General features: G+C 41.1%; 2 protein-coding genes across 8 annotated transcripts in view; both read right to left on the reverse strand.

The window, feature by feature from the left end:
* sox6 (SRY-box transcription factor 6) overlaps positions 1-26148 on the reverse strand; it is a 112978-nt gene that overhangs the window by 76882 nt on the left and 9948 nt on the right. For 5 of the 6 annotated variants that reach the window (XM_058781375.1, XM_058781377.1, XM_058781376.1 and 2 more), the window contains exons 2-3: positions 21886-22132; positions 18872-19082 (exon numbers count right to left, since the gene is read on the reverse strand). In XM_058781375.1, coding sequence (XP_058637358.1) covers positions 18872-19082; positions 21886-22132 — 458 coding nt within the window. Of the gene's footprint in view, positions 1-18871; positions 19083-21885; positions 22133-22218; positions 25544-26148 lie in introns of those variants that run through there. The other variant, XM_058781379.1, reaches the window with a different exon arrangement.
* Positions 22022-26148, reverse strand: part of plekha7b (pleckstrin homology domain containing, family A member 7b) — a 183544-nt gene continuing 179417 nt past the window's right edge. The window contains exon 30 of one of the 2 annotated variants that reach the window (XM_058781366.1): positions 22022-22129. The gene's annotated coding sequence lies outside the window, so the exon portion shown is untranslated. The remainder of the gene's footprint in view (positions 22130-26148) is intronic. The other variant, XR_009271961.1, reaches the window with a different exon arrangement.

Below are 26148 nucleotides of genomic sequence, written 5' to 3' on the forward strand. Positions count from 1 at the left end.
AATCAAATGCACCGGACAGAAAGAGGAGGAATCGGGTGAAGTGTCCAAAAGGCAGAGTTTAATACATCAAGATCAGATCTCTACCTTCTCCAAGCTGAGGAGCTCATTTCTTGAGCAGAGGGGCTGCGGGTCTCATGTTGCCATTCGATGACATCATGGACAGGAAGAGTAGAGTTTGTTCCCTGTGTGAAAGGCTAAAGGGCACGGGGCTAAAGCAGACATTCTTGCACGCCGCTGGCAGCCCTCCGGCACCGTAAGCCGTAGTTAAACCGCTCGTGAACACAATGGATCATTTGTGAACACACTTTGCCAAACAAAAGGGCACAATTCATGAGAGTGGGAATGACTTTGGCTACTCTGTTGTGCGTGCTTTGTGTCTGCGTGTATTGTAGTCATACAGTATCTTGAGGTACTCCAGGCCATAGAACATTCCCAGTGAGTGACATCATCACACTCATGAATGTGGTGTGATGAGATCTTCATCTCATGCCTTAAAAATAGATGTTGCAGCTATGCCTCCATTATCATCTTATTCACTAAAAAAACTCATTTACATACTGTATGTATGATGTATGGAAGCCCTTTTTTTGTAGCAGTGTAAAAAAGCATTTACTATCACCATTTGATCAATTTGATGCATCCTTGCTGAATAAATTTAACCTCTTTAAAAAAAAAAATCGTAAAACCCCAAACTTTTAAACGGTAGTAGTGTATGAAGTTGTAATTGGAGGAAAATGTTTCCATTACCAGAAATAAAATGTCAATAACAAAAAAATAAATAAGTAAAAAAACAACCTTCCATAAAATAAAAAACTAGAACATCTAGGCACAGGAATAGCTTCTTCCCACAGGCCATTTCCCTACTGAACTGTTAAATGACTCCCAAGACCCCCCTTAGTGCAATATTCCCACTGTTTAATGCAATAATCTGTAAATTCATATTATCCTTCACACTGTGAACACGTACATAATCTTTAAATATATTTTTGAATATTTCTATTCTGGTCTTCATGATTTTTTATTCTTTCATTTTATTACTACGTGTCTTGTTGTTGAGTTTGTGTGTGTACATTGAAGCTATATTACCAAGAAAAATGTATTTATAAAGCACTTGACCTTATCTAAATATGCGTACATTGGCAAAGACAAAGTAAATGCACCAAAAAAAAAACTAAAGTGGCATCACTGTGGGCATGAAAATGTTTGACAGCTTGCAAAGAGAGAGAGACTGTGGTGACGGCCACTGCTTTAATACAGTGCAAGGTCACATCAAGAGGAGGTCAAATTTTCTTTGATTCTCCATTTCCTCTATTTCAGAAGGAACGACAGGACACCTCCGTCTGGGTCATTCTAACATTATTTCTACTTTACTGACTTTCCCAATCCAGGACTCACAGTTTGTTTCCTTGACCTTCTGAGATGCTGCGACCCTGTGTTTTATATGTGTGTGATTGAGGTCTCTTGAATAAAAGCGCTTCCTGTCACAACACTCTCCTCCCCTCAGATAATAACCACATACACACAACACACATACCAGCATATATATGTATAACAAATAGCAGTACATTCTTTCCTCCAGGCTGAAAAAAGAGCTGGAAACAGAGAAACTTCCTTTTATGGCACAGGGCCGGGGTGGATCAGTCCTGGGGGGTTAAAAGGTTTTAGGGAAGACTTTTCCCATATTCCTCCTCTGCGTCTTAGACACACACACACACACCAACACAGAGAGCAGTGCACAGATGCTTCTCCAGCACTTGATCATTAAGGAATGCACCAACTGTTGGAGATAATGCGGTGCCAGCTCCCATTCTGCTCCACTCTGCCTCCCTTGAGAGTGGCCGCTCCCTCACTCCTACACACACACACACACTACAGCTGGAATGTGCCGAAGCTGTCCTCCACACATTTTTACCTGAGAGAGGTGAAGAATGTCCAGCATCTGTAGATGACGGACACAGAAAACAACCAGTCCGCTACAGTTTGAGACTATACGGCTCTTCCTACATTTTCATGCGAGGGCACTTTAGGCAAACAAGCGGTTAATGAGACAGATGTCTGGGTTTTTTCAAAGTACCCTTATAAAGCTAGAACATTTGAAAGGAATTTAGATTAATAATAAGGGGATATTTTTTGCACAATTTCCCAAGTTGCATTCCATCTTCTCCGGAGAGAGCACTAATGCCAATGGAAACACTGCTTAACATCTGGATAATACTTAAATGTCATACTAACATATTACCGATGTAAAGAAACAAAAGTGGACCATTCATTTTGAAAAATCAAACAAAGCTTCAGCCACATCCATTCATCTCTCAGCACTGCTGCTACTTCAAATGAGAAACGCAGCACAGCCCATTGAACAAGGTACATTTCCTTTCCACATTTGCATTCGCATTTCAAAATACAAAGAGTTCAGAGACAGTCTGACATTTATAGACTCTGAAAACTGAGGAGGAAGTGTGGAAAAGACTTGTACTTGTCTGGAAAGGCCTGTCAGAGGCCTAGAACGAGCAGATAAATAAAGCAAGCACTGACTTTATTGTCGTTAACCCACGAGGGGCCCAAAAATCTCCTCATGCCCTCTTCTCCTCCGCTTGGATAAAGCGTGGCGTGGCTCGAGGGAAACCAATTCAGCCCAGATGAGATTGGAATGAAAACAATAGCCCTTATCTGTATCCTTTTCGCATTTTCCCAAGGTTCCCTCATCTCAACAGACAGCTTAGCCCCTGCCACATCGGAGCCTTTGCCTGTCCCACTGATATGACATAGCCCGGGCACTGGGGAGAGGCTTGGAGGACAACCCACTGATCTAAAACCTCCTGGGAACTAATTCTAAGAGACGCGAAGAGAAGACAATGAAGTGAGAGAAACAGAAAGACTTGTGTCTCAGAGTGGGTGTTGACTTAGCGTCACCCATCCGCACACTCGGGAGACCATCCCTGTCAAAACACCAGGATTAGAAGGAAGCACGCTCGAGAAGAAAAAATAGCATGTCACAGTCCTCTTCTGGCTTGATAAAGCCAAAGCCCCTAGTCTATGAAAGTGCCATAATAGTTGTAAAGTCAGAGAGACTTACTGATCTCAGTGCAGGAACAGGCATATGAAGTGTAACCACCTTGACATACTAATGGTCGATCTACACCTGGCCCCTGCGTATTTAACCACTCATCTACAATCTGATCTCGACAACTCGGTTTGCTGCCAGAGATATCTTGCTCTTCTTCACAAAGCAGCTCAATTAGGACACCTACAGCAAAGATCCGCTGACAAGATTACGCCGATGGTCTTAAACAGATGAAAAGGAAGAGCAGCAGTGCTCATAAATCTCAGCAAAGATTCAGGAATTGTGTTGAGTGTAAATAGTTTTTATCACCAGATGGAACACAGAGCCAAAACTGCATGTCTAACAGAAACCATAACAGTGGAACACTAAACACAGGTAGCATTTGGCTCTTACCTGCAATAAGATATATTAAAGATTTATAGAAAGATATAAAGATATTATATAAATACTAAATATACATTAAAATTATAATCATACAATATTTTAGCATTTAAATGTAATAATTTTTAATTAAAATTAAATGCACACAATAAATACATTAATAATAAATACAATGAGCAAATACATTAATATGTTACTTTAAAAAAAAAGTTTGTTGTTTAAGAAATTATTTCTATTCAGCAATGGTTGTTAAAATTTGAACAAAAGTGGCAGTAAAGACCTTTACATTGTAACGGAAAAACATATTTTTAAATAAATGCTGTTATTTTGATTCTATTCAAAAATATTACAGCACAACTGTTTGCAAAACTAATAATAATTTAAAAATCAAAAAGTTTCTTCAGCACCAAATCAGTTCAAATGATTTCTGTAGGATCATGTGATATCGAAGACTGGAAATTCAGTTTTGCCATCACAACAGTGAATTACATTATAATATATATATAAAATTGAAACCAGCCATTTTAAATTGTGATAATATTTCACAATATTACAAATTTTCAGTATTTTTGACCAAATAAATGCAGCCTTGGTGAGCAGACTTATTTCAAAACATTTGAATAGTAGTGTATAATATATAATACTGTATTATTTAAATGATATGATTTTAAAATAAAAATACATTAATACATGCTTCTCACACCAACATTTTATTTTGCAATGTTTTACAATTATATAAAGAAAATAAACGCTGAAATACTGTACACAGATTTCATGCTGAGTACAAAAAGTGGCCTAAAGATCACACTAATTTCTCTAGTCTAACTTCCTCAAACATTCAAGAGTTATGTAAAAAACCTACTTCAGTTACTGTCATTAATGACCTCCACGGCTGTGTATGTGGGATGGAGCTGTGTCATGCCCCTAAAGATGCAGTTGTGCTGAGCAGAGAGGGTGTACCCCCGTCCCGACGAGTCCTGCCCTGTGGCAGACAGCCAGAACATCTGCCAGCACCCCCAGGTCTCACACCGCCACTGTAATCCCCACCACAGGAAGCTGCTCTTCCCCCAATCAATCCTTACACTTGAGAAACGAGAGAGCGAGAGAGAGAGCAAGAGCGAGACTCTCTCCTGAAACACTCCACTTCACAGTACACACATCATTACAGCTGTCCTCGGTGAACTGCCCTATTGTCCCTGTGCAGTCTATTGTCAATTGTCCACCAAGCACTGCATCCTTAATCTGACTTTCGATGAAGTGTAGCTACAGTACATTATGCGTCTTGCTCTCAACAAACCTCAAAAATCATCACTCTTATGCTCTCAGAGGAAGGAGACAAACCTCCCCCTTCGGTCCAGCACATGAGCAGCCCGCTCCTAAGGGAAAACTGGGAATTACCAAATCGATGATCAACTGACAATGACGATATAAATTTCCCAGGCTTTCTTCTGAACGCACCCTCTAATGATGGAGAAAGCAGAGGAACCGCTCCCAGTCCGAACGGAAAGAGAGCGAGAGAGAAGGAAAGAGGAAGAAGGCCCAAGCGAAGAAGAGGTATTATGGTTCCACTTGAAGCCACCCAGGTTGAAGGGCGCTCTCACTGCAAGTGTCACAGTTAGATTAATAATTATCCTCTAAGCACTCTCATTTCTAATAATGTTATGAGAGAAAAGGCTTGAAAGAAAAAGAGAAGTAGTCAAGCAGCCAAGGTCAAGAGAATATTGAGAGTTTTGTGCAATTTAGAGGGAAAAACAAGTTATTCCAAGCATTCTCCTTGGCTCCTGCTGGAAAAACACTGTCCCCCCTCTAAAATCACATCTCAAGGCTTCTCTTGCACTGGATTTGTTTCTTACAATAGAGATGCTGCAGTCAAAAGAAAACTAAAAACGCTCTCTCTCTCTTCCTATTTCCCTCCATCTCCTTAGAAAAACAAACTGGAGTCACAAGCTATGCGCGCGCACGCACATGCACACACACACACACACACACACACACACACGCAAACGCAAGCGTGCACAGAACACTGAGGGAAAATCTTCTGAATGTCTTAATCACAGAGCCACTAAAACAAGACTCCATCATCATACAAAATAAGAGTATAATAATTACAAGAGGCAGACAGGAAAGTGAAACGGCATAAGAAAACATGTTTTGTCGTTCCCGTCGTTAGTTCCAGAGACAACAGCTGTTAGCTGGGGCGGCGGCGGCGAATGCTCCTGAAGTCTCCATAATCACGCCGTTATTGAAGTGAGGACAAAAAGGGCACTAATTGCAAGGGAGCAATCTAAACGTAATAGGTTACACACCCAGGCGACGGCGCACAATGCTAACAGCTAAAAAGAAGAGTCGGTTTGAAAAAAAACATAAAAATCACGACAGAGAGAAAACATGCACGCACACGCGCACAACACTGTATAACAGTAGCGTTTCCCTCATTTTCTGCCAATTACCTTCTTTCCCTGTCAACAGTTTTAATAACCTCGATCATTTCCACAAGCCCCTTTTTTTCTTTTTTGCATGTTTTTTTGCTTCGGTTAAATAATTTCGGTTCTTTAATATGCAAATGCACGCATTGGCATGCATGGGTGAAGAGGCTTCAGCTCCTTGAGATGTGTCAGTATATTGTCGAGCACCTGCACCTCGGGGAAGGCTTGATTTAATTGACACCTAATACTATTCATTATTCCACTTAGTGAGCATCTCTGCTAGTCACCTGTAGGCTGCTCGAACACCGCGCTGCCATTTCCTCCTGTCGACAGCTGCTGTAAATAGACTGACTAACCTTTGAAAGTCTTTTATTACCTCTTAGTAGTATAGTTATTTATTACTTCTACTACTAATAATAACATTAAAAACAACAACAACAACAGCAATAATACCAATACTACTAATAATGATAATATTGCAATTTTAAAATGTTATAATTGCATAATATTATATTTTTCAAAAACATTTTTGGTGTTTTGGAGGCTCAATTGCAATTACGAGGAAACCGACTGTGCTATAAAAAGACATACATTAAAAATAGCACATGGCTGTAGTGTCATTGTCTTTATTTGGCAGACCTGAGGTGCTAATCTCAGCGCTGACCCCATCGTCCCGGCAATCGCACGATTCCTGACCTATCTAAACAGGACACGTGTCTATCAAGCACATATGAATTAACCACTCCCAAGAGGCTTCACCTCTTGAGTAGGGCAGCACATGACCTCTTCTTCAATCCATTTTACTGCAGGACTCGGCACTAATCAGGGTTGAATTATTAAAGTGAGCAGCCACCGATGATCAATTCACGCTGGCCAGGCCTTCCACGACAGGGTACTTCTTCAGCACTAATGACACAAGAGAAATTCCATCGGACAATGAAAGACGTCAAGGAAAATAAATCATGCTGATTAGTAACGTGAATGGGAGAGATAAAGTTGAAATATGTGAAACAGAAGAAATAAAGAGTTCAAGTTCAATCAAAGCTGTGGATAAAAAACTATTTCCGTGGCATGTTTGCGCTGGGAAGACACTCTGCCAGGAACCCTCACCCTCAGAAGGAGAGGGATTCTGGGCACCAAATACAAGAAGAAAACTGAATAATAAATGTCGGTGAAGACAGCAAGACACTAGCAGAGGGTCAGCATCTTCTGAAGGCAAGCCGTCCAAATGAAGACTTGGGCAGGCGATTAAAACACACCCCTGGAGCCTCCCTTCCCCAACAGGAGGAGGAGAACGAGACAAAATTAAAGCAAAGTTGAAAGAGAGATTTCTAGAGAGAGAAGTACAACTCAAGGATCCTACAGATTGAGAAGAGGAGGGAGATATTAGGAGGGGGGAAAGGGAGGGGGCCCAAGATGCAGTTGGGGGGGAGGGGGGGAATCCAATCAGAACTTAGTGTGGAGAGATCAGGAGCCAAGATAAGCCCATACTCCGAGCCCCCAAAACTGCAATCTCCTCTTAAGCTGGAGAGTGGCAGCTGGCAGAACAGCTGGTGAATAGGATTAATGTCAGAAGAATGAAATAAAACTCAACATATGTCCGAGCCTGAGGTGTTGGGACTGCGCGTGATTGTGCCCCGATGGATGCCATGTGTGCAGCTGGAAGGAACTGCGCCGGAGCTCGGCTGAGCTGCCTTCCCCACAAGGTCACTTTTAAGAAAACTAGGACCATTTAATGCTTGGATAGCAAAATGAACTTTCTCTCCCCTGTCCTCTTTAGCCTCCTCTCAGGCTGAGCGAGCCCTCAGAGGCGGCCCACCCCGACTGCTCCGCTATTGCCTGCTGCTGCTCATTATGGTTTACTCACAACAAGAAACATCTTCAGCAAACACAGACAGGAAAAACTTAATTCAGTCAAAGAACTTCACAAATGTCCTTTTTGAATCAAAATCCAAAGATTAAGAAAAACAAAGATTATGCTCCTTACGAAAAACAACCCACACAAATGTAGACAAAAATTTTGTCTATTTCTCTTAATTCATTTGAGAGGGTGTGCTAAAAATAATAATAATAATAATAATAATAACGATGTTGGTAACCACTGCTAATTTTTATCATTTAGGATATAAACTTTAGGCAAAAAATAAACTCATAACTAAGTATGTCGCCTTTTTGTGTCCCGTTATCTATTGTGCAAAACTTTGTTTTATGTTTATTTTATTATAAGTGTATTTATTTTCTAATCTGCAACCAAAAAAAAAATTCCTCATCCATTTCTACAACATTACGATGCTTCTCAAGTGTTGGGATTTTATGTACCAAACTATAATTAATGGTTCTTTCTTTTTTTCTTTAGAAAAAATAAATAAATAAAAAATTAAAATACACAAAGGCTGCATCTTATGAAATCATCTTGAAATCCTGCTGTCAGGCTTGAGCACATGTGAAGGTACAAAATAAGAACAGATATGCAGATTTAATTTTAATTTATAAATTCCATTTCATGTCGGTAATCATTAGAGCCCACATACTGTAATAAATTATAATAATTTCACACAAGAATTAAATTACCGGGTACCTTGCAGAGGAGCCATTTTTATGCTGGCTACCCTGCAATCTAACTGTCAGATATAAACCCTTCTGCTAATCAATGCTTCAAAACATTCACTTTTATTCGTCTACGTTGAATTAATAAAAACGTGTGAATAATGTCGCTTACTGTGATCATTTCGGCTCAGAGTGATTTAGTAAATTAATGGGTGCTAGGGACAAAAAGAAACTGATAGGATCCACATGAATAGATTAAAATTTGCTGTGAAGCCAACTGTCTTGAGCCGTCACTGAAACTTTATTTCATCTTAAATGCCGGAGCAACTTGGACGTGCTTGAGGGGTTCTCCCCACAATATACGGCGAGTTAAAACGTGGTGTCAAAAAGATGATGTGCTGGTAAAATTCAAATAGAAGACATTTCAAGCATAAAAACATTACGGCTCGGTTTATACACACGCTTTCGGTAAAGTAATTGACAGAGTGTTTAATTTCTTGAAGTCTTAATGTTTAATGTTTAAGAAAAATATTAAAATAGCTTTCAAATTGATTATCTTTAGTAAACTAGGTATGTGCTAAAACGAACTAGTGTTTTACAGCCACGAGTGAACTGTTTTACAGTAATAAACAGTGCTGTATGAGTGCATTAAAAAGTGCAAGTTAAAAGGAGGCTTCTTCGTTCTTCGTAAAACTCACTTGACTAATTAAGGAAGCATATTTTCTGCCGCTGCATCTGACATTCTCCGCTTTTATGAGGCAACAATTAAAAATGTTTATGGTCCCGTGCAGCGCACTCTGTTTACCAGCATGTCAGAGTTCAGCGTTCCCGCACACGGGCCCAAAAGGTCACTATTTTTAGCCACCGACCTCCATTCTCTCGCACACACGCTATCGTGTAACTGCACACTCTCACTACTTCACAGACCACCAGTGACTGGCGGGTTCAGCCCACACAGCTGCACACGGCAATACAATCCGCCTGTGGAGTACTATTGAACAATACAGACGCGATCTATCTACTTCAGGGCTGGACACTGAGAACTATGTGATTTTTAAGTGGATGAAATGTAGTTTCATCTAGCAAGTATAATATGAGGTTGTGAAGACACGGCGCAGTTACCAGTAACCATACTTCAAAAGGTTAAGAATTTCAATTCTTCACAAGTCTGCTTGTCTTCTACAGCTAACACACACAATGTACCATTGTTTTCTGCATGGTTCTGCAACAATGGCCACCGTATTTTCTTTCAAATCGACCCGTTTCTTTTTCTCTCTGCTGTGGGGTCATATCCACCGCAACATGCTGTGAGAGCACGGAAAACGCTGCCGTTTCACATAGAGCTAAGCTCATTTCTTCATCACCTCTCAAGAATGGGAAAAAGAAAGTGTGTGAGAGACAGAGAGACAAAAAATATATATGGGGGAAAATATATGCCATGCAAGCCAGACCGAGACCACTGAGGAGAAGCCATCCTCAGGCAGGGCACTCTGAGAAATTAAAGGAGTGAGAAAAGTGTGCGTTGCTACCCAAATCACAAATTACAGTAGATGGAATTTTACAAAAAATAAAAAAAATTAAAAAATCTTTCCCACCCCGCTAAAACCATTAATTAGAATTAAAACTCATAACTTCAAGCTATCATTGGAACTTCATGACATGTAATGGATGACAGGGTCCTAAAACGTATTAACCACTCGACCTACACAGACTTAAAATTATATGGGGGCCACTCCCAATGAGAGATGGCGTTCAGCGAATAATTACAATGATCCGAGCCGCAGCATTCGCCGAGCAATAAAACATGTTTCTATCTGTTTTTTCTGACATCCCATCTCATCCCATGGCACCTTATTGAACAAAGAGAGAGCAAGAGAGAGAAAGACAAGGAGACAGATGAGTCGTAAACGTTTTGTTGTGTCTAACATATCGGGTGGATGTGTATTGTTCATCTTTTATTTCATCCAAATTTAAAAAATGAATATATAAAATGTTGTTCCAACTCTGTATGAATTTCTACTTCTACTGAACATAGAAGATGATGTTTTAAATTTTTTTGTCCGTAAAAAATGACAACACTCAATGTTCAAAACAACACTGGACCATACTGATGTTTATGATGTGGACAGGAAAAGCAGATAAAATGAAGTCATACAGGTGAATAAATGATAGAATTCGGGGGGGCAACTATCGCTTTAATCTGTTGGAGAAGGAAAACAATGTACGTGTGTGTACAGGAGGGCTTGTGTTAGCTGTTGTGTCTGTGAATTTCAGGAAGGGTGGTGGTATTAGCAACCAGATGGAGCTGACGTAGCTGGGTCTTATAAAACAAGTCTTGCTATGTGGCCTGAAATCATTAGCTGGGCACACCGGCCTGTCTGTGGCTACGGTGTGAGTTACATTGACACTATTTTGATCCTAGTCAGATGACACCGGCTCTTTTGTCCAGTTATGTGCAGTCAATGCCTGGGAACTGAGCACGAGGCGGGTGGTGGTGATCTCACACTCATATAGCGCAAATGCACACACGCTTTACAGGTTAAGTCCAACTCATCTCGTTCTGACCGCTTTTAATCTACATAAAGGGTCCTGTGCTTTCCACCGGCAGCATTCAGCTGTGCAGTGACAGATTTAAGGCTAATTAATGGGGTGGTCCTCTTTTCTCAGGCATCAGCATTTTGCCTTTCTCACTGTGCTAATCCAAATACCAAGAGGGGAACATAAAGATGCTTGCTCATTAAAACCACTCCATTCCAGTACTGCTTTACACATATACCACTATTCCAACACCGCTGTTAAACAAGAGCAGGACTCAACTCTGTCCTTGTCAACACTGTTGCTTGGGACAACATTCAGAACTTTCATCATACCCTATAACAGTGGTCCCAAAATGTGTTTTGTACATTTTAGCCACATCCAAACATGTATGAATGTCACTTCATAAAAAAAAAGAAAGTATATAGCAAGATTTATTTTTTATTTTTTTTAAGATTCTCAGAAAATTGTTTTTAAGTAATAGAACAACATAAATATTGTGTTCAAAATTAAGACTTTGACTTTGACTACTTTGTGATTCATCCACTTGGTTAGTTAACAAAAACACAATTGCAAAAATCAGAATTCTTTTTGACAAAATGTAACATTTGTTTGCAGATGACATTTGGATATATATTTATTAATTAATGCAATGACACTCAGACATTTTAAGTGTGCATTTAGGGATTATAATAAATAAAAAATAATCCTTATATAAATATATCACAATATGCAAAGAATGAGTATTTTGAATGTTGTCTAAATCGTAAATACATTTTTAAAAAATGCATTGAAATCTTAGAAACAAAATACAAAATCCCTTTACATATTGTGATATATTTACTTAGGAATTATATATTATTTACTATAATCCCTAACATCAATGCTGTGTTATTATAAATACAAACAATATTTTGTCCATTTTAAATGTAAATATTAGAAAAAAAATTTATAATGTGTTGTATTTATAATAATATAATATTTTTTTATTTATTTTATGAAGTATAAGGTATATGAAGTGCAGTGTAAGAAAGTCTCATTCACGGCTGAGGAGACGTACCTATAGTGTCAGAGGGGGGACAAATGGAGCTCTGTTCAGGAGCCCTGGCTGTGATTTGTCTCCCTGAAACACCCGTTTCCTCCTATCAGGAGAGCCCCAGCTCAATGACAGAGACCGGCACAATGGAAGCGTTGTGCTTGGTCCCACACAAGAGGGACAGAGTCAACAGCTGAGCTCGAGAGAGAAGATGGCTCCTGGAATGCTCTGCAGCAGTTGCTACTGTTGACTAATGGGAATCTGAGAAGAGGGAAGGTGATACGGACACAGAGAATGGCACAGTGAGGCAGAAGCAGCTGCTTGTTTTGTCATCTGAAAGAGGAGCACTCTATTTGGAGCATGGACAGAGTTTTGGAGGTCCGCACTAGGCAGTCAGGAGGGGAACGATTTGTCCCTCCTGTCACACACTCCTCTGGGAAGCGTGTTTGTGTTATGGATGTTTGATATGAAGCCTACAGGCTGCGGAGGGTTTTGATAGGGATTGAACAGAGCTGCCAGAGTCTGTTTGTATCAGTCTATCTTCTTTTTTTTTTTTGGTGCTGAAGGCTTGTCAGTAGCACAGTTTTCTCTCTGAGGGGAAAGACAGGATGAGTCGGAGCTATCATTTTTGTCAAAGTCCAGAGAGTGGCAGAATGCCCGCAACATTAAAAAAAAAAAAAATCTATTTAACGTCTGCCTCGCAGGGTGACAAGAGAGTTGACTGGCAAGGAGCGGAGAGCAGGGAGACGAGCTTTTGATCATATGTCCTAACAAGCCATTCCAGCTCATGTCTGCTCAACCCCAGCAGATTTACATTACCTATTCAAACAAAAGTGATGGGCCAGATCTTGCTCTTTACTGAGCTACCAACTCACCCGCACACTAGCTTACCTGCCAACTCTTGAGATCCACACATCACTCTGAAGAGTAACTAACATATTTTGACATGTATACGAGAACACTTGGATTAATGAAACCCATACGCTTTCATTCAGACAAGCGGCTCGGTTGAAGGTTGAAGGTAGACGGAAGCATGCAAGAGGCGAGAAAACTTCCAACGATTGATGATTGGCCCAGTGTACTCTGCCCTAGGGACTGGTGGACTGACATAACAGAGCGATGGAACATCGCGTTTGAAGCACTCTTCCAGATCTCAGGTTTGGTCCGAACACTAGCCAAGAAATTAAAAAGGTCGACCTCATTGAGTATGCACCAAGCCTAGGTCCAGTGCCACGTATCATTACAACAAAGATGGTTATTAATTAGGTGGAATAGAAATCAAAAGTAGATGACAGGGCAGCCGGAGAGCCGAAGAGCAAAGCTAGCCCCTCTGCTATTTCAACAAGAACACTTTCAAGAGGGTCATAAAAATGCAACCGAAATGGCATGCGGTAAAACAGCTTTCTGCACTCAATTCTCCCGCTGCCCAAACCCATCAATCTCCCAATCTCGATGGGGAAAAGACACATGCAGCCTGGAGATATTGGGCTGGATGTTAAAGAAAAGAGAAAAAAGGACAGATTTCAGTTAGAAATGTATAAATATAGGGGAGGGGGTGGGTTCCTAAAAAATGCCTTCACTAACATACTTCAACAGAAGAATGAGAGCCTCAAAAGAGATTTTGAGGACAGATAGTCCCCATAGAGCAGATCAGGAAGGTAACACACACACACACAGCTGTTATTCAAATGCACACCGGTGCTCACCTGCTGCTGAAATGGCTAAGGTCCGCAGGGCGGGAGGGCTCTGGAAATATCCCCCTGCCCCAGAGATCAGGCTTTACGTGGGATGGAGGCAATGAAGAATCTGCCCCCCTGCTAAACTCATTAACTCTGACTCAATACACAAAGCTCCAGGTGTATAGAGCTGTTCGCTAACCTCGCCTCTCCTCTGCCCCCTCAGAGGTCTCAGGGTTACCACCCCAGAGAAAGCCCTCATCCACGCCACATTAGCAACTGTTCTTGTTGTCACCGGTGTAATTCACTCGGTTTCAGAAAGTGCCTTTTCTACACCTGTTGGCTCTGACAGATTTCTAAACGTGTCTAACAACCTTGCCCTTTCACTTTTACATGGAAAAATAGATGCAAGGGTGCACGGGCTTGAGCAACTGTGCAGGGACGCTAACACAAGAAACTCAGAAAGAGCATGTTTTTATTTCTTTATTATCTTTTATGAGGGAATTTGTCTTTTAACTATTCTTTGAGGACTATGGAAACATTATATAACAAATTATCCTGGCAAACAGGCTGATATTTTATAAACAAAGTAAAACGCATCATTTAAAACTGATAGTTTTCTTGTGTGGTCTTCAGCAGTGCACACTGACTAGACATCACAGAGGAATGACATGCTGCGTGGATGGTCTATTTTTCAGCCACCAAAATGAACCCCTGCCACCAAACTGCCTGCAAAATGTAATGCTGGCATTCAGACGAACAGGGCTCTAAGCGTGGATTAGCAGCTAACAAGCTATTACCAGCAGCCATGGCCAATCCTGCCAATACAAGACTGCTGACTAAGTTGGCAGAGCCATTGGTTCACTGGTGCCCAAACTAGAGCAGTAGGCAGCGTGCCTTCTTGACTAGGTGCGAATGCTTCTTTCTAGATCTTTCCGCCTGCTGCAAAGTGATGTGGGAATGTTGAAGTAAAAAGAAAACTTGGGACGCACCAATATTAAAACTCTGTTCACTAAAGATAGGCCAATAATTATTTTTCTCTTATTGCTGATTACAAATAATAAAATAAAAAATAAAATCATGCTTCATCAACCCCATATACGTAACTGTTGAGTAAGTCACTGAGAGAGAATGGGCCGTGTCTAAGCATGCTGCTCAATGTACAAATCAGATATTTGGAGCGTTATACTGCAAACAAATCAATTCAAGGTTGAATAAGGGTGAGTGTGGTTCATCCAAATAGAGGTCAAAGAATCACCCCACTAAAAAAGGAGCGTTCATAAAGCGCCGGAAGAATACCACATAACTGCAACAATGAAAACAACCAACCCAGTGAAGGATTCATACATCAAATTTCATTACTTAAGTACATTTCATAAAAAGGACCTTAATCACTTGTGAATCCCAGACAAGGTCACCTTGAATCATTATAATAGACACTAATTTTTCCTCTTGTCCTGTTTATTTTACTTTCTTTTTATTTAGATTTTTCCTCTATAATTAAACTAATCAACAAGCACCAGAGAGTTCTCTATAAATAATGTTTTACAATACCAGTTACAGAAAAAATCCCAAGACCTCCTCAGTGGATGAGGTGGTTTGTGTAGCGCTTTTACAGCGAAGGTGACTATTCAGCTTAATGCAGTCCTCTAGGCAGGATATTTTCATTCATTAGAGCGGTCACAAGCACTTAAGGCACTTTAAGGATTGTTAGTGAGAGGAGAGATGGAAATGACAGTCCAGTTTCACTGACTTGCGGTACGGTTCTAATAGGTCTGATTGAATTTGAGAGCGGTTGACTCTTAGGGCCCCGGTGCACATTCAATTAAGCGTGTGTAAAGACGGGTATGAAATACAGTGTGCTCCTATATGAATGCATCCTTTCAAGTATGTCCCAATATATGGCTACTTGACTGAAATCAAAAGACACTGTTTTACGAACAAATCATTATGCTTCACTGCAGTATGTGCTGCCTACAAAATAAAATTTTCAAAGCTTATGATCCAAAGCGATCACGAGAGCCAAGGTTTGTTGAAAGGATGGAATGAGATGGTTAAATTTTTGCTTGGCAATGGCAGTGATTTAAAAGTGTGTTCAAACAAAGAACAGAAGCAGCAATAGTTTAATCTTCTGCTACTGCAAATTTGTAAATTTCAACCTGCAGATTTGAGATTGTTAATGTTACAGCAAATTCGAGGAGATTATTATTACTAGTTATTGATATATATTTCATCACGTTTCATAATTTCTTGCCGTTTCGTTGTGGGGTTAAAACCTACCACACTTTCCTACTATGTAGTATAAAAACGTCATAATAACAGATGGGCAATATGTACAAATGCGCAATATTTTAAAACAGTAAGTGAACAATATTTGAATGATTTGCTAATGTCCATCAAATGTAGTACACAATGTCGGATGCACTTCTAATTTGACCTTAAGCCAGTTAGCCAAGCAAGCTAATGAAAGGTTACAGTTGTTCCCTTAATAAGAGACTAAGATGAGTGATATTTTTAGCTCATCCATTCTTTGCTTCTCATAACATAACGACATGCTTTGTCGTTAAGACAACACATGGCTCTCTCAATTGCTTTTGGAGTCACGCAAGAGGTTAATCCTGACATTTGAGGTACTGCGGGCTTGAAGATTCCCCTTACAGCTGCACCAAACTGAGACGTCCTCAAGGACGCAGAACCGCTCCATTCCAGCATCTCGGCACTAACGTATTGAACTCCGCATGCCTCTCGTCTCTCTCGAGCTCAGGAACTAATTTCTGTGCAACGGGGGAGATTGTGGCGTGAGATGTGGAGGCATGAGGTCGGCTCTGTCTCCATTATTAAGGGCAGATTAACACAGCTGTACACTAGAAGTGAAGCACCCTCTCCTGCCTGCACTAAACATACGGGCCTTCAGGATTACAAGCTGCACTTGACCATTTAAATTACTGCAGCAACCGGCCATACCAGCTGGGGCTCATTAGCATAGCACCCTAGTACACAGAGGTCTGAGAGCACATCTTAAAAAATACCTTACTAGAAACAACAGGAGGAACCTATGAGGACACAAACCCTTCACACCCAAACTCTGGAATAGCCTTCCTTCAGACACACTCTCTCTGTTTAAATCTAGATTAAAGACACATCTCTTTAGTCAAGCATTCACATAATGCATCTCATAATCTTGTACTGCAGTTATATCTGATCAAATGCACATTATTATTCTTTAGCTTGGGTTGAACAAATTTTTACTTGGTTGGAACAGCAGCTATGCTAATCTTGTCTCTATTTGTTTCTCTGTTTCTGCCACGGGATGTAGGAATTACACAAGCTTCAGTCTGGATCTAACCCTTAAAAGATCTGAGATGACCAAACACCTGAGAAGAGATGATGCCAACTCTTCAGAGGACCTCAGATGATGCCAACACTGAAACAACACATAGAACTACCAAATTTTGCTATAAGTTTGATTGCACCATATAATCATTGCTGTTAATAGTGTTTATTGTCTGTTTGATTACGTCATTAACTGATTTTTACCGTACATTTCTGCCATATGTACATCAACTAGTCACCACTGATAAGCTACAACTAAATATATCGTAGAAACTGAATTTCCTGTAAAGCTGCTTTGCGACGATTTGTATCGTGAAAAGTGCTATACAAATAAACTTGAACTGAATTGAAAATTGAACACTATCTTTGGTTACCATTAAGCTGGAGAGGTAAGAAAAAAGGAGGGGGGGAAAAAATCACATCAAAAGACAATTTTATTTTATTTTTTCAGTTAAATGTTATACAGCAAGTCACTTTAAGTGGTATTTCCAAAACTGCATTTTGTTTAATACGGCACCTTAATTGACAGACAGGCAAATTATAGGTGGAAATATTTTTAGAGAAAAAAAAATCTTAAATCAGTTCACAGAAATTTAGATTGCTGTTAAATTATTTCATCACACCGCCCCACAAAATGAAGCTCCTTTATGATAATGGATGGCCTGTCATGATTTTCTATATCAATTATGAATATGAAAATATTCATGACTGACAGCCTCTCACTCAGATTTATTTAATTTGTCCTATTTTCTTATTCAAAATATTTCTCTAACCCTTGGCGATAATGAAACCGACCATAAACAAATACGATTAAATTAATATGAAGACCTTCACTGAACGGGAGAGGGAAAAAAAATATGAAGAAAAAATAAAATTATGGCCTAATTTATTCCTCTGATCAAGTGTTCGGGCTAAGAGCTCCCCAGATGCTTAAATGAGACTAGTATCTCCCCAAGGAGCAATACTGTCTAACTGTGTGTGTGTGTGTGTGTAATATTTGATTGTATAGGTTTCTGCTTTACACTAATTACGAGGAGAGGAACCGTTTCAGCAACTCTTTCCAGTATTTGCTTTTCGGTAGTTCTCCCAGAGGACTCGCTCCACTGCGGCATGATCTGCATCAAACTATTCATTAAAATTATTTAAAATATAAATAAAACAAAATAAGAAATGTTATCAATTAACTACAGTAGATACTCCTTTCAGCCACAGGACTGGATTTCTACTTTTACTTGCTGTAGAAACTACAACTTAAACGTGCCCAAATGCATAAATCCTTCATATAACAAAATTCTTACACTATACATATGTATTTTATATCATTTTATATCATTCAAATTGAATTGCCAAATCCTTGGATACTTCTGGGCCCTAAACACATGGAAGAAAAAAGTCTTCTTGGAGCTATTTGAGTTGGTCTGTAGATGAATTTTGCGGCATGAATGCTGTCGTCTGTACTGAAGAATAAAAAGGTAATGTTCCTGGCGTCAGGTCGTGGCGTGTGTTTTATGGTCTGAGAGTTTGGTTTGGCATCGTCCGGAGACCACACTTAAGCTGAGGGGTAGTGCCACCCACTCTTTGTCACACTGGACTCGGTTCAGAACAAACTGGAAAACATAGCCACGTCAGTCCTCCCAGGTTAAAAGACTGCATGTGTGCATGTGTACGGTGTGAGAAAAAAGATGGATTATGTCGAAGGAGAAAGAATACAGAGTTATACAGAAGGAGAGATCGCGAACGAGGAAAACAGAGTGACTGAGGAGATCAATGAACGCCAAAAAAATGCTTCTCGCTAAGAGGAAAAGAACATTTGCACACATACACGTAAATTCTTAAATCTGGACACACACAAACATGCTGAAACCTTCCATACCGTCTTGCTCTGTCTTTGTCATCTCCTCTAGTTTCTTCTGTTTCAGTGTGTCCACCACATCGGCCAGGCTTCCTTTGCGGCGCTCTGGCGTTCCGAAGGCTGAACTGCTCAGCAGGTCGCCGCGCTCCCTGGCCCCCTCCTCTGGCTTGTGTGGAGAGGTAGAGTTATTCCGGAAGGAGTATAAGGAACATACTTTATTGCTGTCCGATTCCTGCAGGAGAACACAAAGGAGTTTGAGAAGATTGATTTTTTTTTTTTCTTTATGTCAAAAGAGACATTAAGCTGTCAGAGTATGAAAAAGAGAGCAATTTAATCACATTTAAAATCTAAAAACTGTTTAAAAATTCAGAAAGTGCTAAAGACGTACCATTTATATTAGAGAAAGTGAGTTTAGAATACAAGTCAAATGATTACAGAGCAGATAAATGGTGTTTAACAACTCTTTTCTCTTTACAATTGTCATCGCTGTAATTCCTTTGCAAAGGTTACGAGTGCGTGTTTGAGCCGAGCTCGAGCGCAGTGTAATTTGTTGGTTCTCAAGCGGGTGGCTGTTCTTCGCGGAACCCTCCAGGCCATCGTAAATCTGGCCCCTGTCTCAAGCTGCTGTTGTTTTGCGGTCCCACCTGTGTGTGGTTTAGTGGTTAACTGGGCTTCTGTCTGCAGCTGATAGTTCAGTGTTCCCCGAGTGACTGCACAGAGAGGGAAAACAGAACGAAAGGGAGAAGCGATCTGTTTGTCTGATCCTACACAGGGCTCAGTAAGTCTACACACTACTGAGTGATTGTAAAAAATAAAGTGCAAAAGCACATTAGCGAGTGGAGTGGGAGTCCTGAGTCCTGACAGGGAAGAGTTTGGCGTAGGATTGCTCCATCAATGAGAGAAAAACTGGCAGGTGTATGTTTTGGAGAGCAGGGCACAGACGGGCATTAGGGCAGTGTGATTATGTGGCAGCGACACGCGGAATGAGATCCCACAAATCAACTGGCATAGACTGAAGGTTCTGCTAACACAAGCATGAAGTCAAATTTACAGATCAGATGAGATCCCTGGAATATCTCAATTGTTTTGTACAAGACAACAAAAGTAAAAGAAGATTTTTCATTTTTAAGTCTGCCAAAATCAGAGATAATAATTCTTCAATGACTATATATATATATATATACACTTTTATATATACTTTTTACTTTTTTATATATATATATATATATATAAAATTTGGGCACAGTAAGATTTTTTTAAAAGAAAGAAAGAAAGAAAGACTTTTTTTTCTTTCTTTTTTTTATTAACAACAATATATAAACCAGAATATATCACATATCAATTCAACTCCCCCCCTTCCCCTGTAAAGACGTGTTAATGGCTGCTGAATATTAAGCTTTGCCATTACAAAAATAAATTACATTTAAATATATATATATATATAACATTTTCTGCTGGGCACACAAATATAGTAATGCTTTGCAGAAGGACAACATTGGGATTACCAAGTCAGAGACAAGACTTGTCTCATGTCTCTACACTTATATTGACATAACAGATATTAATGCATGACTCAATATACTAAGAGTTTGCACATACTTCACATTACATTTACAGTTGCTTTTATCTAAAGTATAGTGAAGTATTTATCAGGTGAGAGTTGAAGCAAACTCCACTGAAGCAAAATGCCTCACTCAACAACAGGATGTCCTGCTCCTGTGAAGACAAGCGAGCGTGAATGCATTGCTCACTGCAAATCAAACACAAGCAGCTGCTCTTGAACATCAAATGAGCACAATTAACTTTTCATATGCTTTCCTTCATTATATCAAGAGGAAACCGAGAGATCATCCCGCGCATATCCAACCACAGTGGTGTGGTAACAATTCTTTGAAATGCCTTTCTAATTACTCCAATCACAAAAGCTCTCCGTAATCTAATTAGAAATCAGCACCACCTAAGCAGTGCTAAAGCATTTACATGTGAGGATTTATGTTTTTTTTTTTTGAAAACTGAAAACCTGTTTAGCAGAGAAAAATTATCCACTTGATCTCCATTTAATCTAATTGCTAAAAAAAATTATTTCAAAGAAGTCCTGATTTTTCTGTCCTATGGGTACAAAAGTGCATCCTGCTGTCCCTCACATACATTTGATGTCACATGTTGTGATGTTCCCACCAATGGAATGCAAACTCCTTGCAATTTAGATAAAGAAAAGGCAAAAAGCCTCTCATGACAGCAACATTTTTAGGCTAATTAAAGTGGGGTCTGGCGTCTGGATGCTGCCGGGCCAGGGGAGTTCAGACCTCAGGGGCCGGTCGGAGTCACCTAGCACTGGGCCAGCAGCAGCAGCAGAGGGAGGGTTTATGGAGAGTTCCCTTTTACAAGCATTGAACAATAAGTGGCTGTCAGTCTCCCGTCTGGGCTCTATGCCTTACGGTCTAGAGAGACCACCACAGAGGAGGGGGGGTGGGGGGCTGCCTCAACTCCCTCGAATTCCCACTCCTAGCCCCGCTTTCTCATTGTCCCTTTATTTATAGATTCATAAAATCGCTCTGACGTGAAATGCAATTCAATACGTTGTTCTCCTGCACTTTTACAGTGTGAGGGATCTCCAGGCACTTGTGGGGGACTTAAACTTCAAAGCCGAGTCCTTGGCAAATCGCAAAGTCTTAAGTCTTCATTCAAAAGCGTTCCGGAGAGGCCTGCTCTGTTCTAGCTGTGTCCTTGGGTTGAGGATTCCTCTCTACAGGGGTACAGAGTGTGTGTATGTGTTTGTTTTGAAAGAATAGATGTGGGATATGTCTGGAGGTTTACTCCATGTTGTGTTAATGTCGTAAGATTGTGTCATAAATGGAAAATATCCGTCAAGTTCTGGACAAATCTTCTCGTCCAGACAGTTCTCATTCTTTGAATCCTGCCAACTATCTTTAATAATGCAATCTTTCATCTACAGCTCATTAGAAAGTTAAAAACACACATAGCCTGTGTTAGCACACGTAAATGAGCTATGAAACGCTGGCAGTGGGGCTCACCATGCGCTGCTGGGCTGACATCAGGCTGTCCCAGTCGGATTCGGGCGGCACGCTGCTGCTGATTGGCTGGAGCTCCTCCGGGGGAGGTTTGTTGTGGAGCAGATTGTGCAGGGGCAGCTGAGGGACAACTAGTGACTCTGAGTTCTCCTCTTTCTCCCAGGACATGCGCTCCTGATTCACTCCATCCTCGCCTCCGTCAGGGGTCGAGGCGAACGGAGAGGTGGCTTGCTTGGAAGACATGATTCTGCTGAGAGAAGAGCAGAGAAGACATGTAAGTCACAAAACATTCAAACTTCCAATGGAAAAACTTTTTTTCCGAATACAAAGTCTTACAAATGTCAGACAGGAAATGCTGGATCTCAGTTTTCATTCTGTATGAGTGCCCTCACATCACATATATATGAACTTGGCTGCTGTTCTGAGCCTCCGCGCCACATCTAACCCCATGATTGGACCAGTATCAGAGCTGGGGAGATCCTATCAATGGCTCTGAGCTCGGTGCGGGAGAAACGGCATGCACTGGGGTCCCTCTTAATCCTTTGTTTAATGTAAATGGACGTGCTGAGCTACGGCTGGAGAGCTGCCTAAGGCAGGCCCGATCCCCCCGCCCCGCGCCTGATTACCGCGCTAAGAGGGTTACCATACCATATAACACGCTCTCATTAAAGTGCTAACCCTGCCACCAACCACAAAAAGAGCGGTGACGCTGAGGCGCTGACACTTAACGGGATTCTGATCATTACATTCATATTGAGTCTATAAATGTGCCATTTTCCTTCGTTTTGTTGTAATTGTGCCTTTCTGCTTTTGCAATTGTACATAAGGATTAATGCGAGTAGGCTGCTGTGACAGATGTGAGGTAACTTTGCAAAGATTTATAGCGAATTTCCAATTCACAAAATAGGGTTGGTAAATTCATTTGTTTCAAACAAAAGTCATCATGTCATATAGCGTAAAAAAAAAAATGTCTTTTATCCAAATCCCACAAACTCGACTTTTCTGTGCAAAAGTGTGTCTCCAGGAAATAAAAATGGGACTATAGTGAAAATAAAATAAAATAAAACAAAACATTTTATTAATAAAGATTTTATAAAAATTTATGAAAATACTCTACAACTACTGCTAAGGAAAACCTGCTAATCGAATTAAGCGCTTGATTTAAATACTTAATCAAAAAGCTGCAACTGATATGGTGAGTTGAGAATCGGCCAAGAGACAACTTTCCTACCGGCCTTTAAATTGCCTGCTCTGAGACAGTAATTTACACTAGACAGCCAGAACTCATAACATCATGAACAATGACATACACACGACTCTCTGCTGACCACAGGGTTGCAGACTCATTGTTTTGAGCCTGAAACATCCGCAATCAATGAGAGGCTCTGCAGAGATAGCCAAAACGCTGCCGCTAGCCACATTAGCCTGGACAAAGGGCATGGGAGTTCTAGGTCATGGGCTGCAGGTGAGCTAATGTCCTTCCACTGCCCACTGAGACTGAGGGGAGATGAGAGAGAGGCAGGCTGGGTAATGAAGGCAGCCCAAGGTGCCTCCAGAACTCCATCTCCCAGCCCTGCCAAGTTTTCCAGCATGTGGCTCATCGTGGGACGAAAACAAATTTGACACCGGGAGAGATTATTTTAACACCAAACTGTGAGTTAATCTATTCACGTGTGTGCGGCGGCCGTGCACTTCGGCGCATGAGGGATGTGTGGGTTGCAACGGGCTGTCAGGCCCAATTGCTCTCAGGCCCTTTAAAGTATGACTACTTCATTTGAAGACGTGCCATCAATTTGCACACATGGCTGAGCATTTAAGCCTCACACTCTCGATATGAATTGTTTAATACAGTTCGGTAAGTGAGCTTTAAAAAAAAATACAACAACTCAAGCTGCTATTGTCTCGCACTAGCTTCCGTATTAATAATTTTGTTATGCTTACCAAAAAATACAAAAATAACACAAACACATTCGCAAAGCCTTAGATGAGCTCTGCGGCAGCCAACAGAAGTGGACAATGGAAGTCAATGGAAGTTAATCAAGCGGGATACTGCAGCTGTGCAAACAAGCTAAGTCTGTTAGTTAGCGCAGAGGAAGGCACCGGAGACCCAGACCGCTCCGTGCCCCTATTTTCTTTAGCGAGACCGAGGCCTCAATTTTAATCAGCCAATAAATTGTTTCCTGTAATTATATCAAACAGAAAGTGATCTCTTAAATTGCAGAGCGTTAATTGAAAATCAAATTTAAGAGCAAAGTTCAGAGCTTGCGGAAGGGGCGTGCGACGGCTAGATGAGGAGAAAGCGTGCTTATGAGAGGCCGAGCGATTACACTTCTATTTTTTATTCATGGATCCAAAGAGCCGGAGCTTCCAGCACAACAACCCCCACCTTCATCTTCAATGGACTGCGAGCGAAACAAAGCACTTCTTTTGTATTACACAGTAAATCAAGTGGTATTATTTTACCTCTAAAATATTCAGTCTCTCAGGCCTTTCCCTCCAGTCTCCAGCCATCAGTCAAACTGCTGAGGCATGATAGCGAGAGAGGGAGAGAGAGAGAGAGAGAGAGAGAGAGAAAGAGATGGGGCTAACTCCATCCTCCTGTAACATGTGTCTACAGCAATTTTGCTCGAAAACGCAACAGATCTGAGCCAGGGCCCCGTAACAGTATTTGTCAGTTGGAGTTAATAATTCATTAGGAGAGCTGGGAGGGCGGCTCAGCCCCTGAGTGCCGGGTTCATGAGTTTTGCCCCTCAATCCCTCCCAACCATAACACCCCCGGCCCCACTCACATCCACCAGGCTAATCTGCACCCACGGCTGAGAACGGAACAATGCGGCTGCCGTTTAGCTGGAATAAAGGCCTGATTCCTGGATGGATTTTTCCTTTAAGCGCACTTCAAAATCATTTAATTCCTCCCTACGAGCCATAAAACAAAAACCTGCTTCGGTTCTACAGTATGTGGCATTTGACGGAGGAGGGGAAATAGCCTTGACGCCATCGTATTTCATCAAATTAAACGCTGCTTTACACTCACGGAACAGTCCAGCAAGCCACCGCAGCGCTTCCTTTTATTCTTATTAATAATTCAATCTGTTTCTCCAGTAAATAAGTCCGATCCGCTGGCCTTTGTGCATATTAAGCAGAGAATATATCAGCGAAGCCAGAGCGGCCTCATATGAATTCCTGTCAGCCCTCTCCCGCTCAGGCCTGATTACACAATAACAATGGACGGCTAACAAACCAAACCAATCAATAAGTGTAGGGAAGAGCAGACTGCCTTTTGGCAGTCCGAGGGAGAGAGAAAGGCCCCATATATAGCTGACAATATTGCGATACGTTTATGAGGATTAGGAGTTAAGTTCTCGGCATGAGTTCTCATGTAGCCTGGAATGCTTCGACTCATGAATTGTTGCCGCTGCTAACGTTTCATCACGCACTGACCTCTGTTTAATTGGTTAGTGGCATTAGAAGACACCCCACGCTAGTGCTCCTCAGGGGGTCTCATGACTGGGGGCCATGTGTCTTGGGATATCCGCTTTCGCCCCGCTCAATCGGTAGAAGCCCCCCGCTCCTCTGTCTCTGCCGTGCCTTTCTGTTGCCCTTTTATAGACAATGGCGATAAGTAACTCCTGAGCTACGGTGTCACTGTTGCTCCCTTCCCCTTGGTCACCCCACACCCCCTCAAAACCACAGGCCTTTGCAGACCCCCTAAATCACCAGCCACTCCTGAAAGGAAATATTAGAAGGCCGCCTTTTGCTCCGGCACCACCACCCAGACCTATATGAAGAGAAATAATCAAATAAAAGAGGGTAAAACAAGAGGGCCATTGTTGAAGGAGCTAACGATGGGTGAGCAGAAAAATGGCAAAAGCTGCTTTATGACAGGGCTTCAAGTTTCCACGGGTAACGGCACACACACAGACACACACGCACGCACGCGCGCGCTCGCACGACCGAGTACACATGTGTGTGTTCGTGCTTGAGCAAATGCACAAGCTTTCAAAATACAGGCTAATAAGAAACATAAAGGAAGGACGGAGAAAGTGATAGCAATATAAAACTTTGTTATTAAAAACTTTTCAAATGAGAGTTTAAAAGGCTAATCATAAATCTGAAACCGGACACTCCAATGCTGTTATTCAAAGTGTAACAGGAAGCATTTGAGTCTGAAAGGAAATCCGTGAAAAATACAAAAGATACAAGCAACTGTGTATTGTGCAATATTCCTGTGGCGAGGTTTATGATAATATGCAACTCTACAAAAAC

Source organism: Onychostoma macrolepis, chromosome 07 (assembly GCF_012432095.1).
Source record: "Onychostoma macrolepis isolate SWU-2019 chromosome 07, ASM1243209v1, whole genome shotgun sequence".
NCBI classification, from domain to species: domain Eukaryota; kingdom Metazoa; phylum Chordata; class Actinopteri; order Cypriniformes; family Cyprinidae; genus Onychostoma; species Onychostoma macrolepis.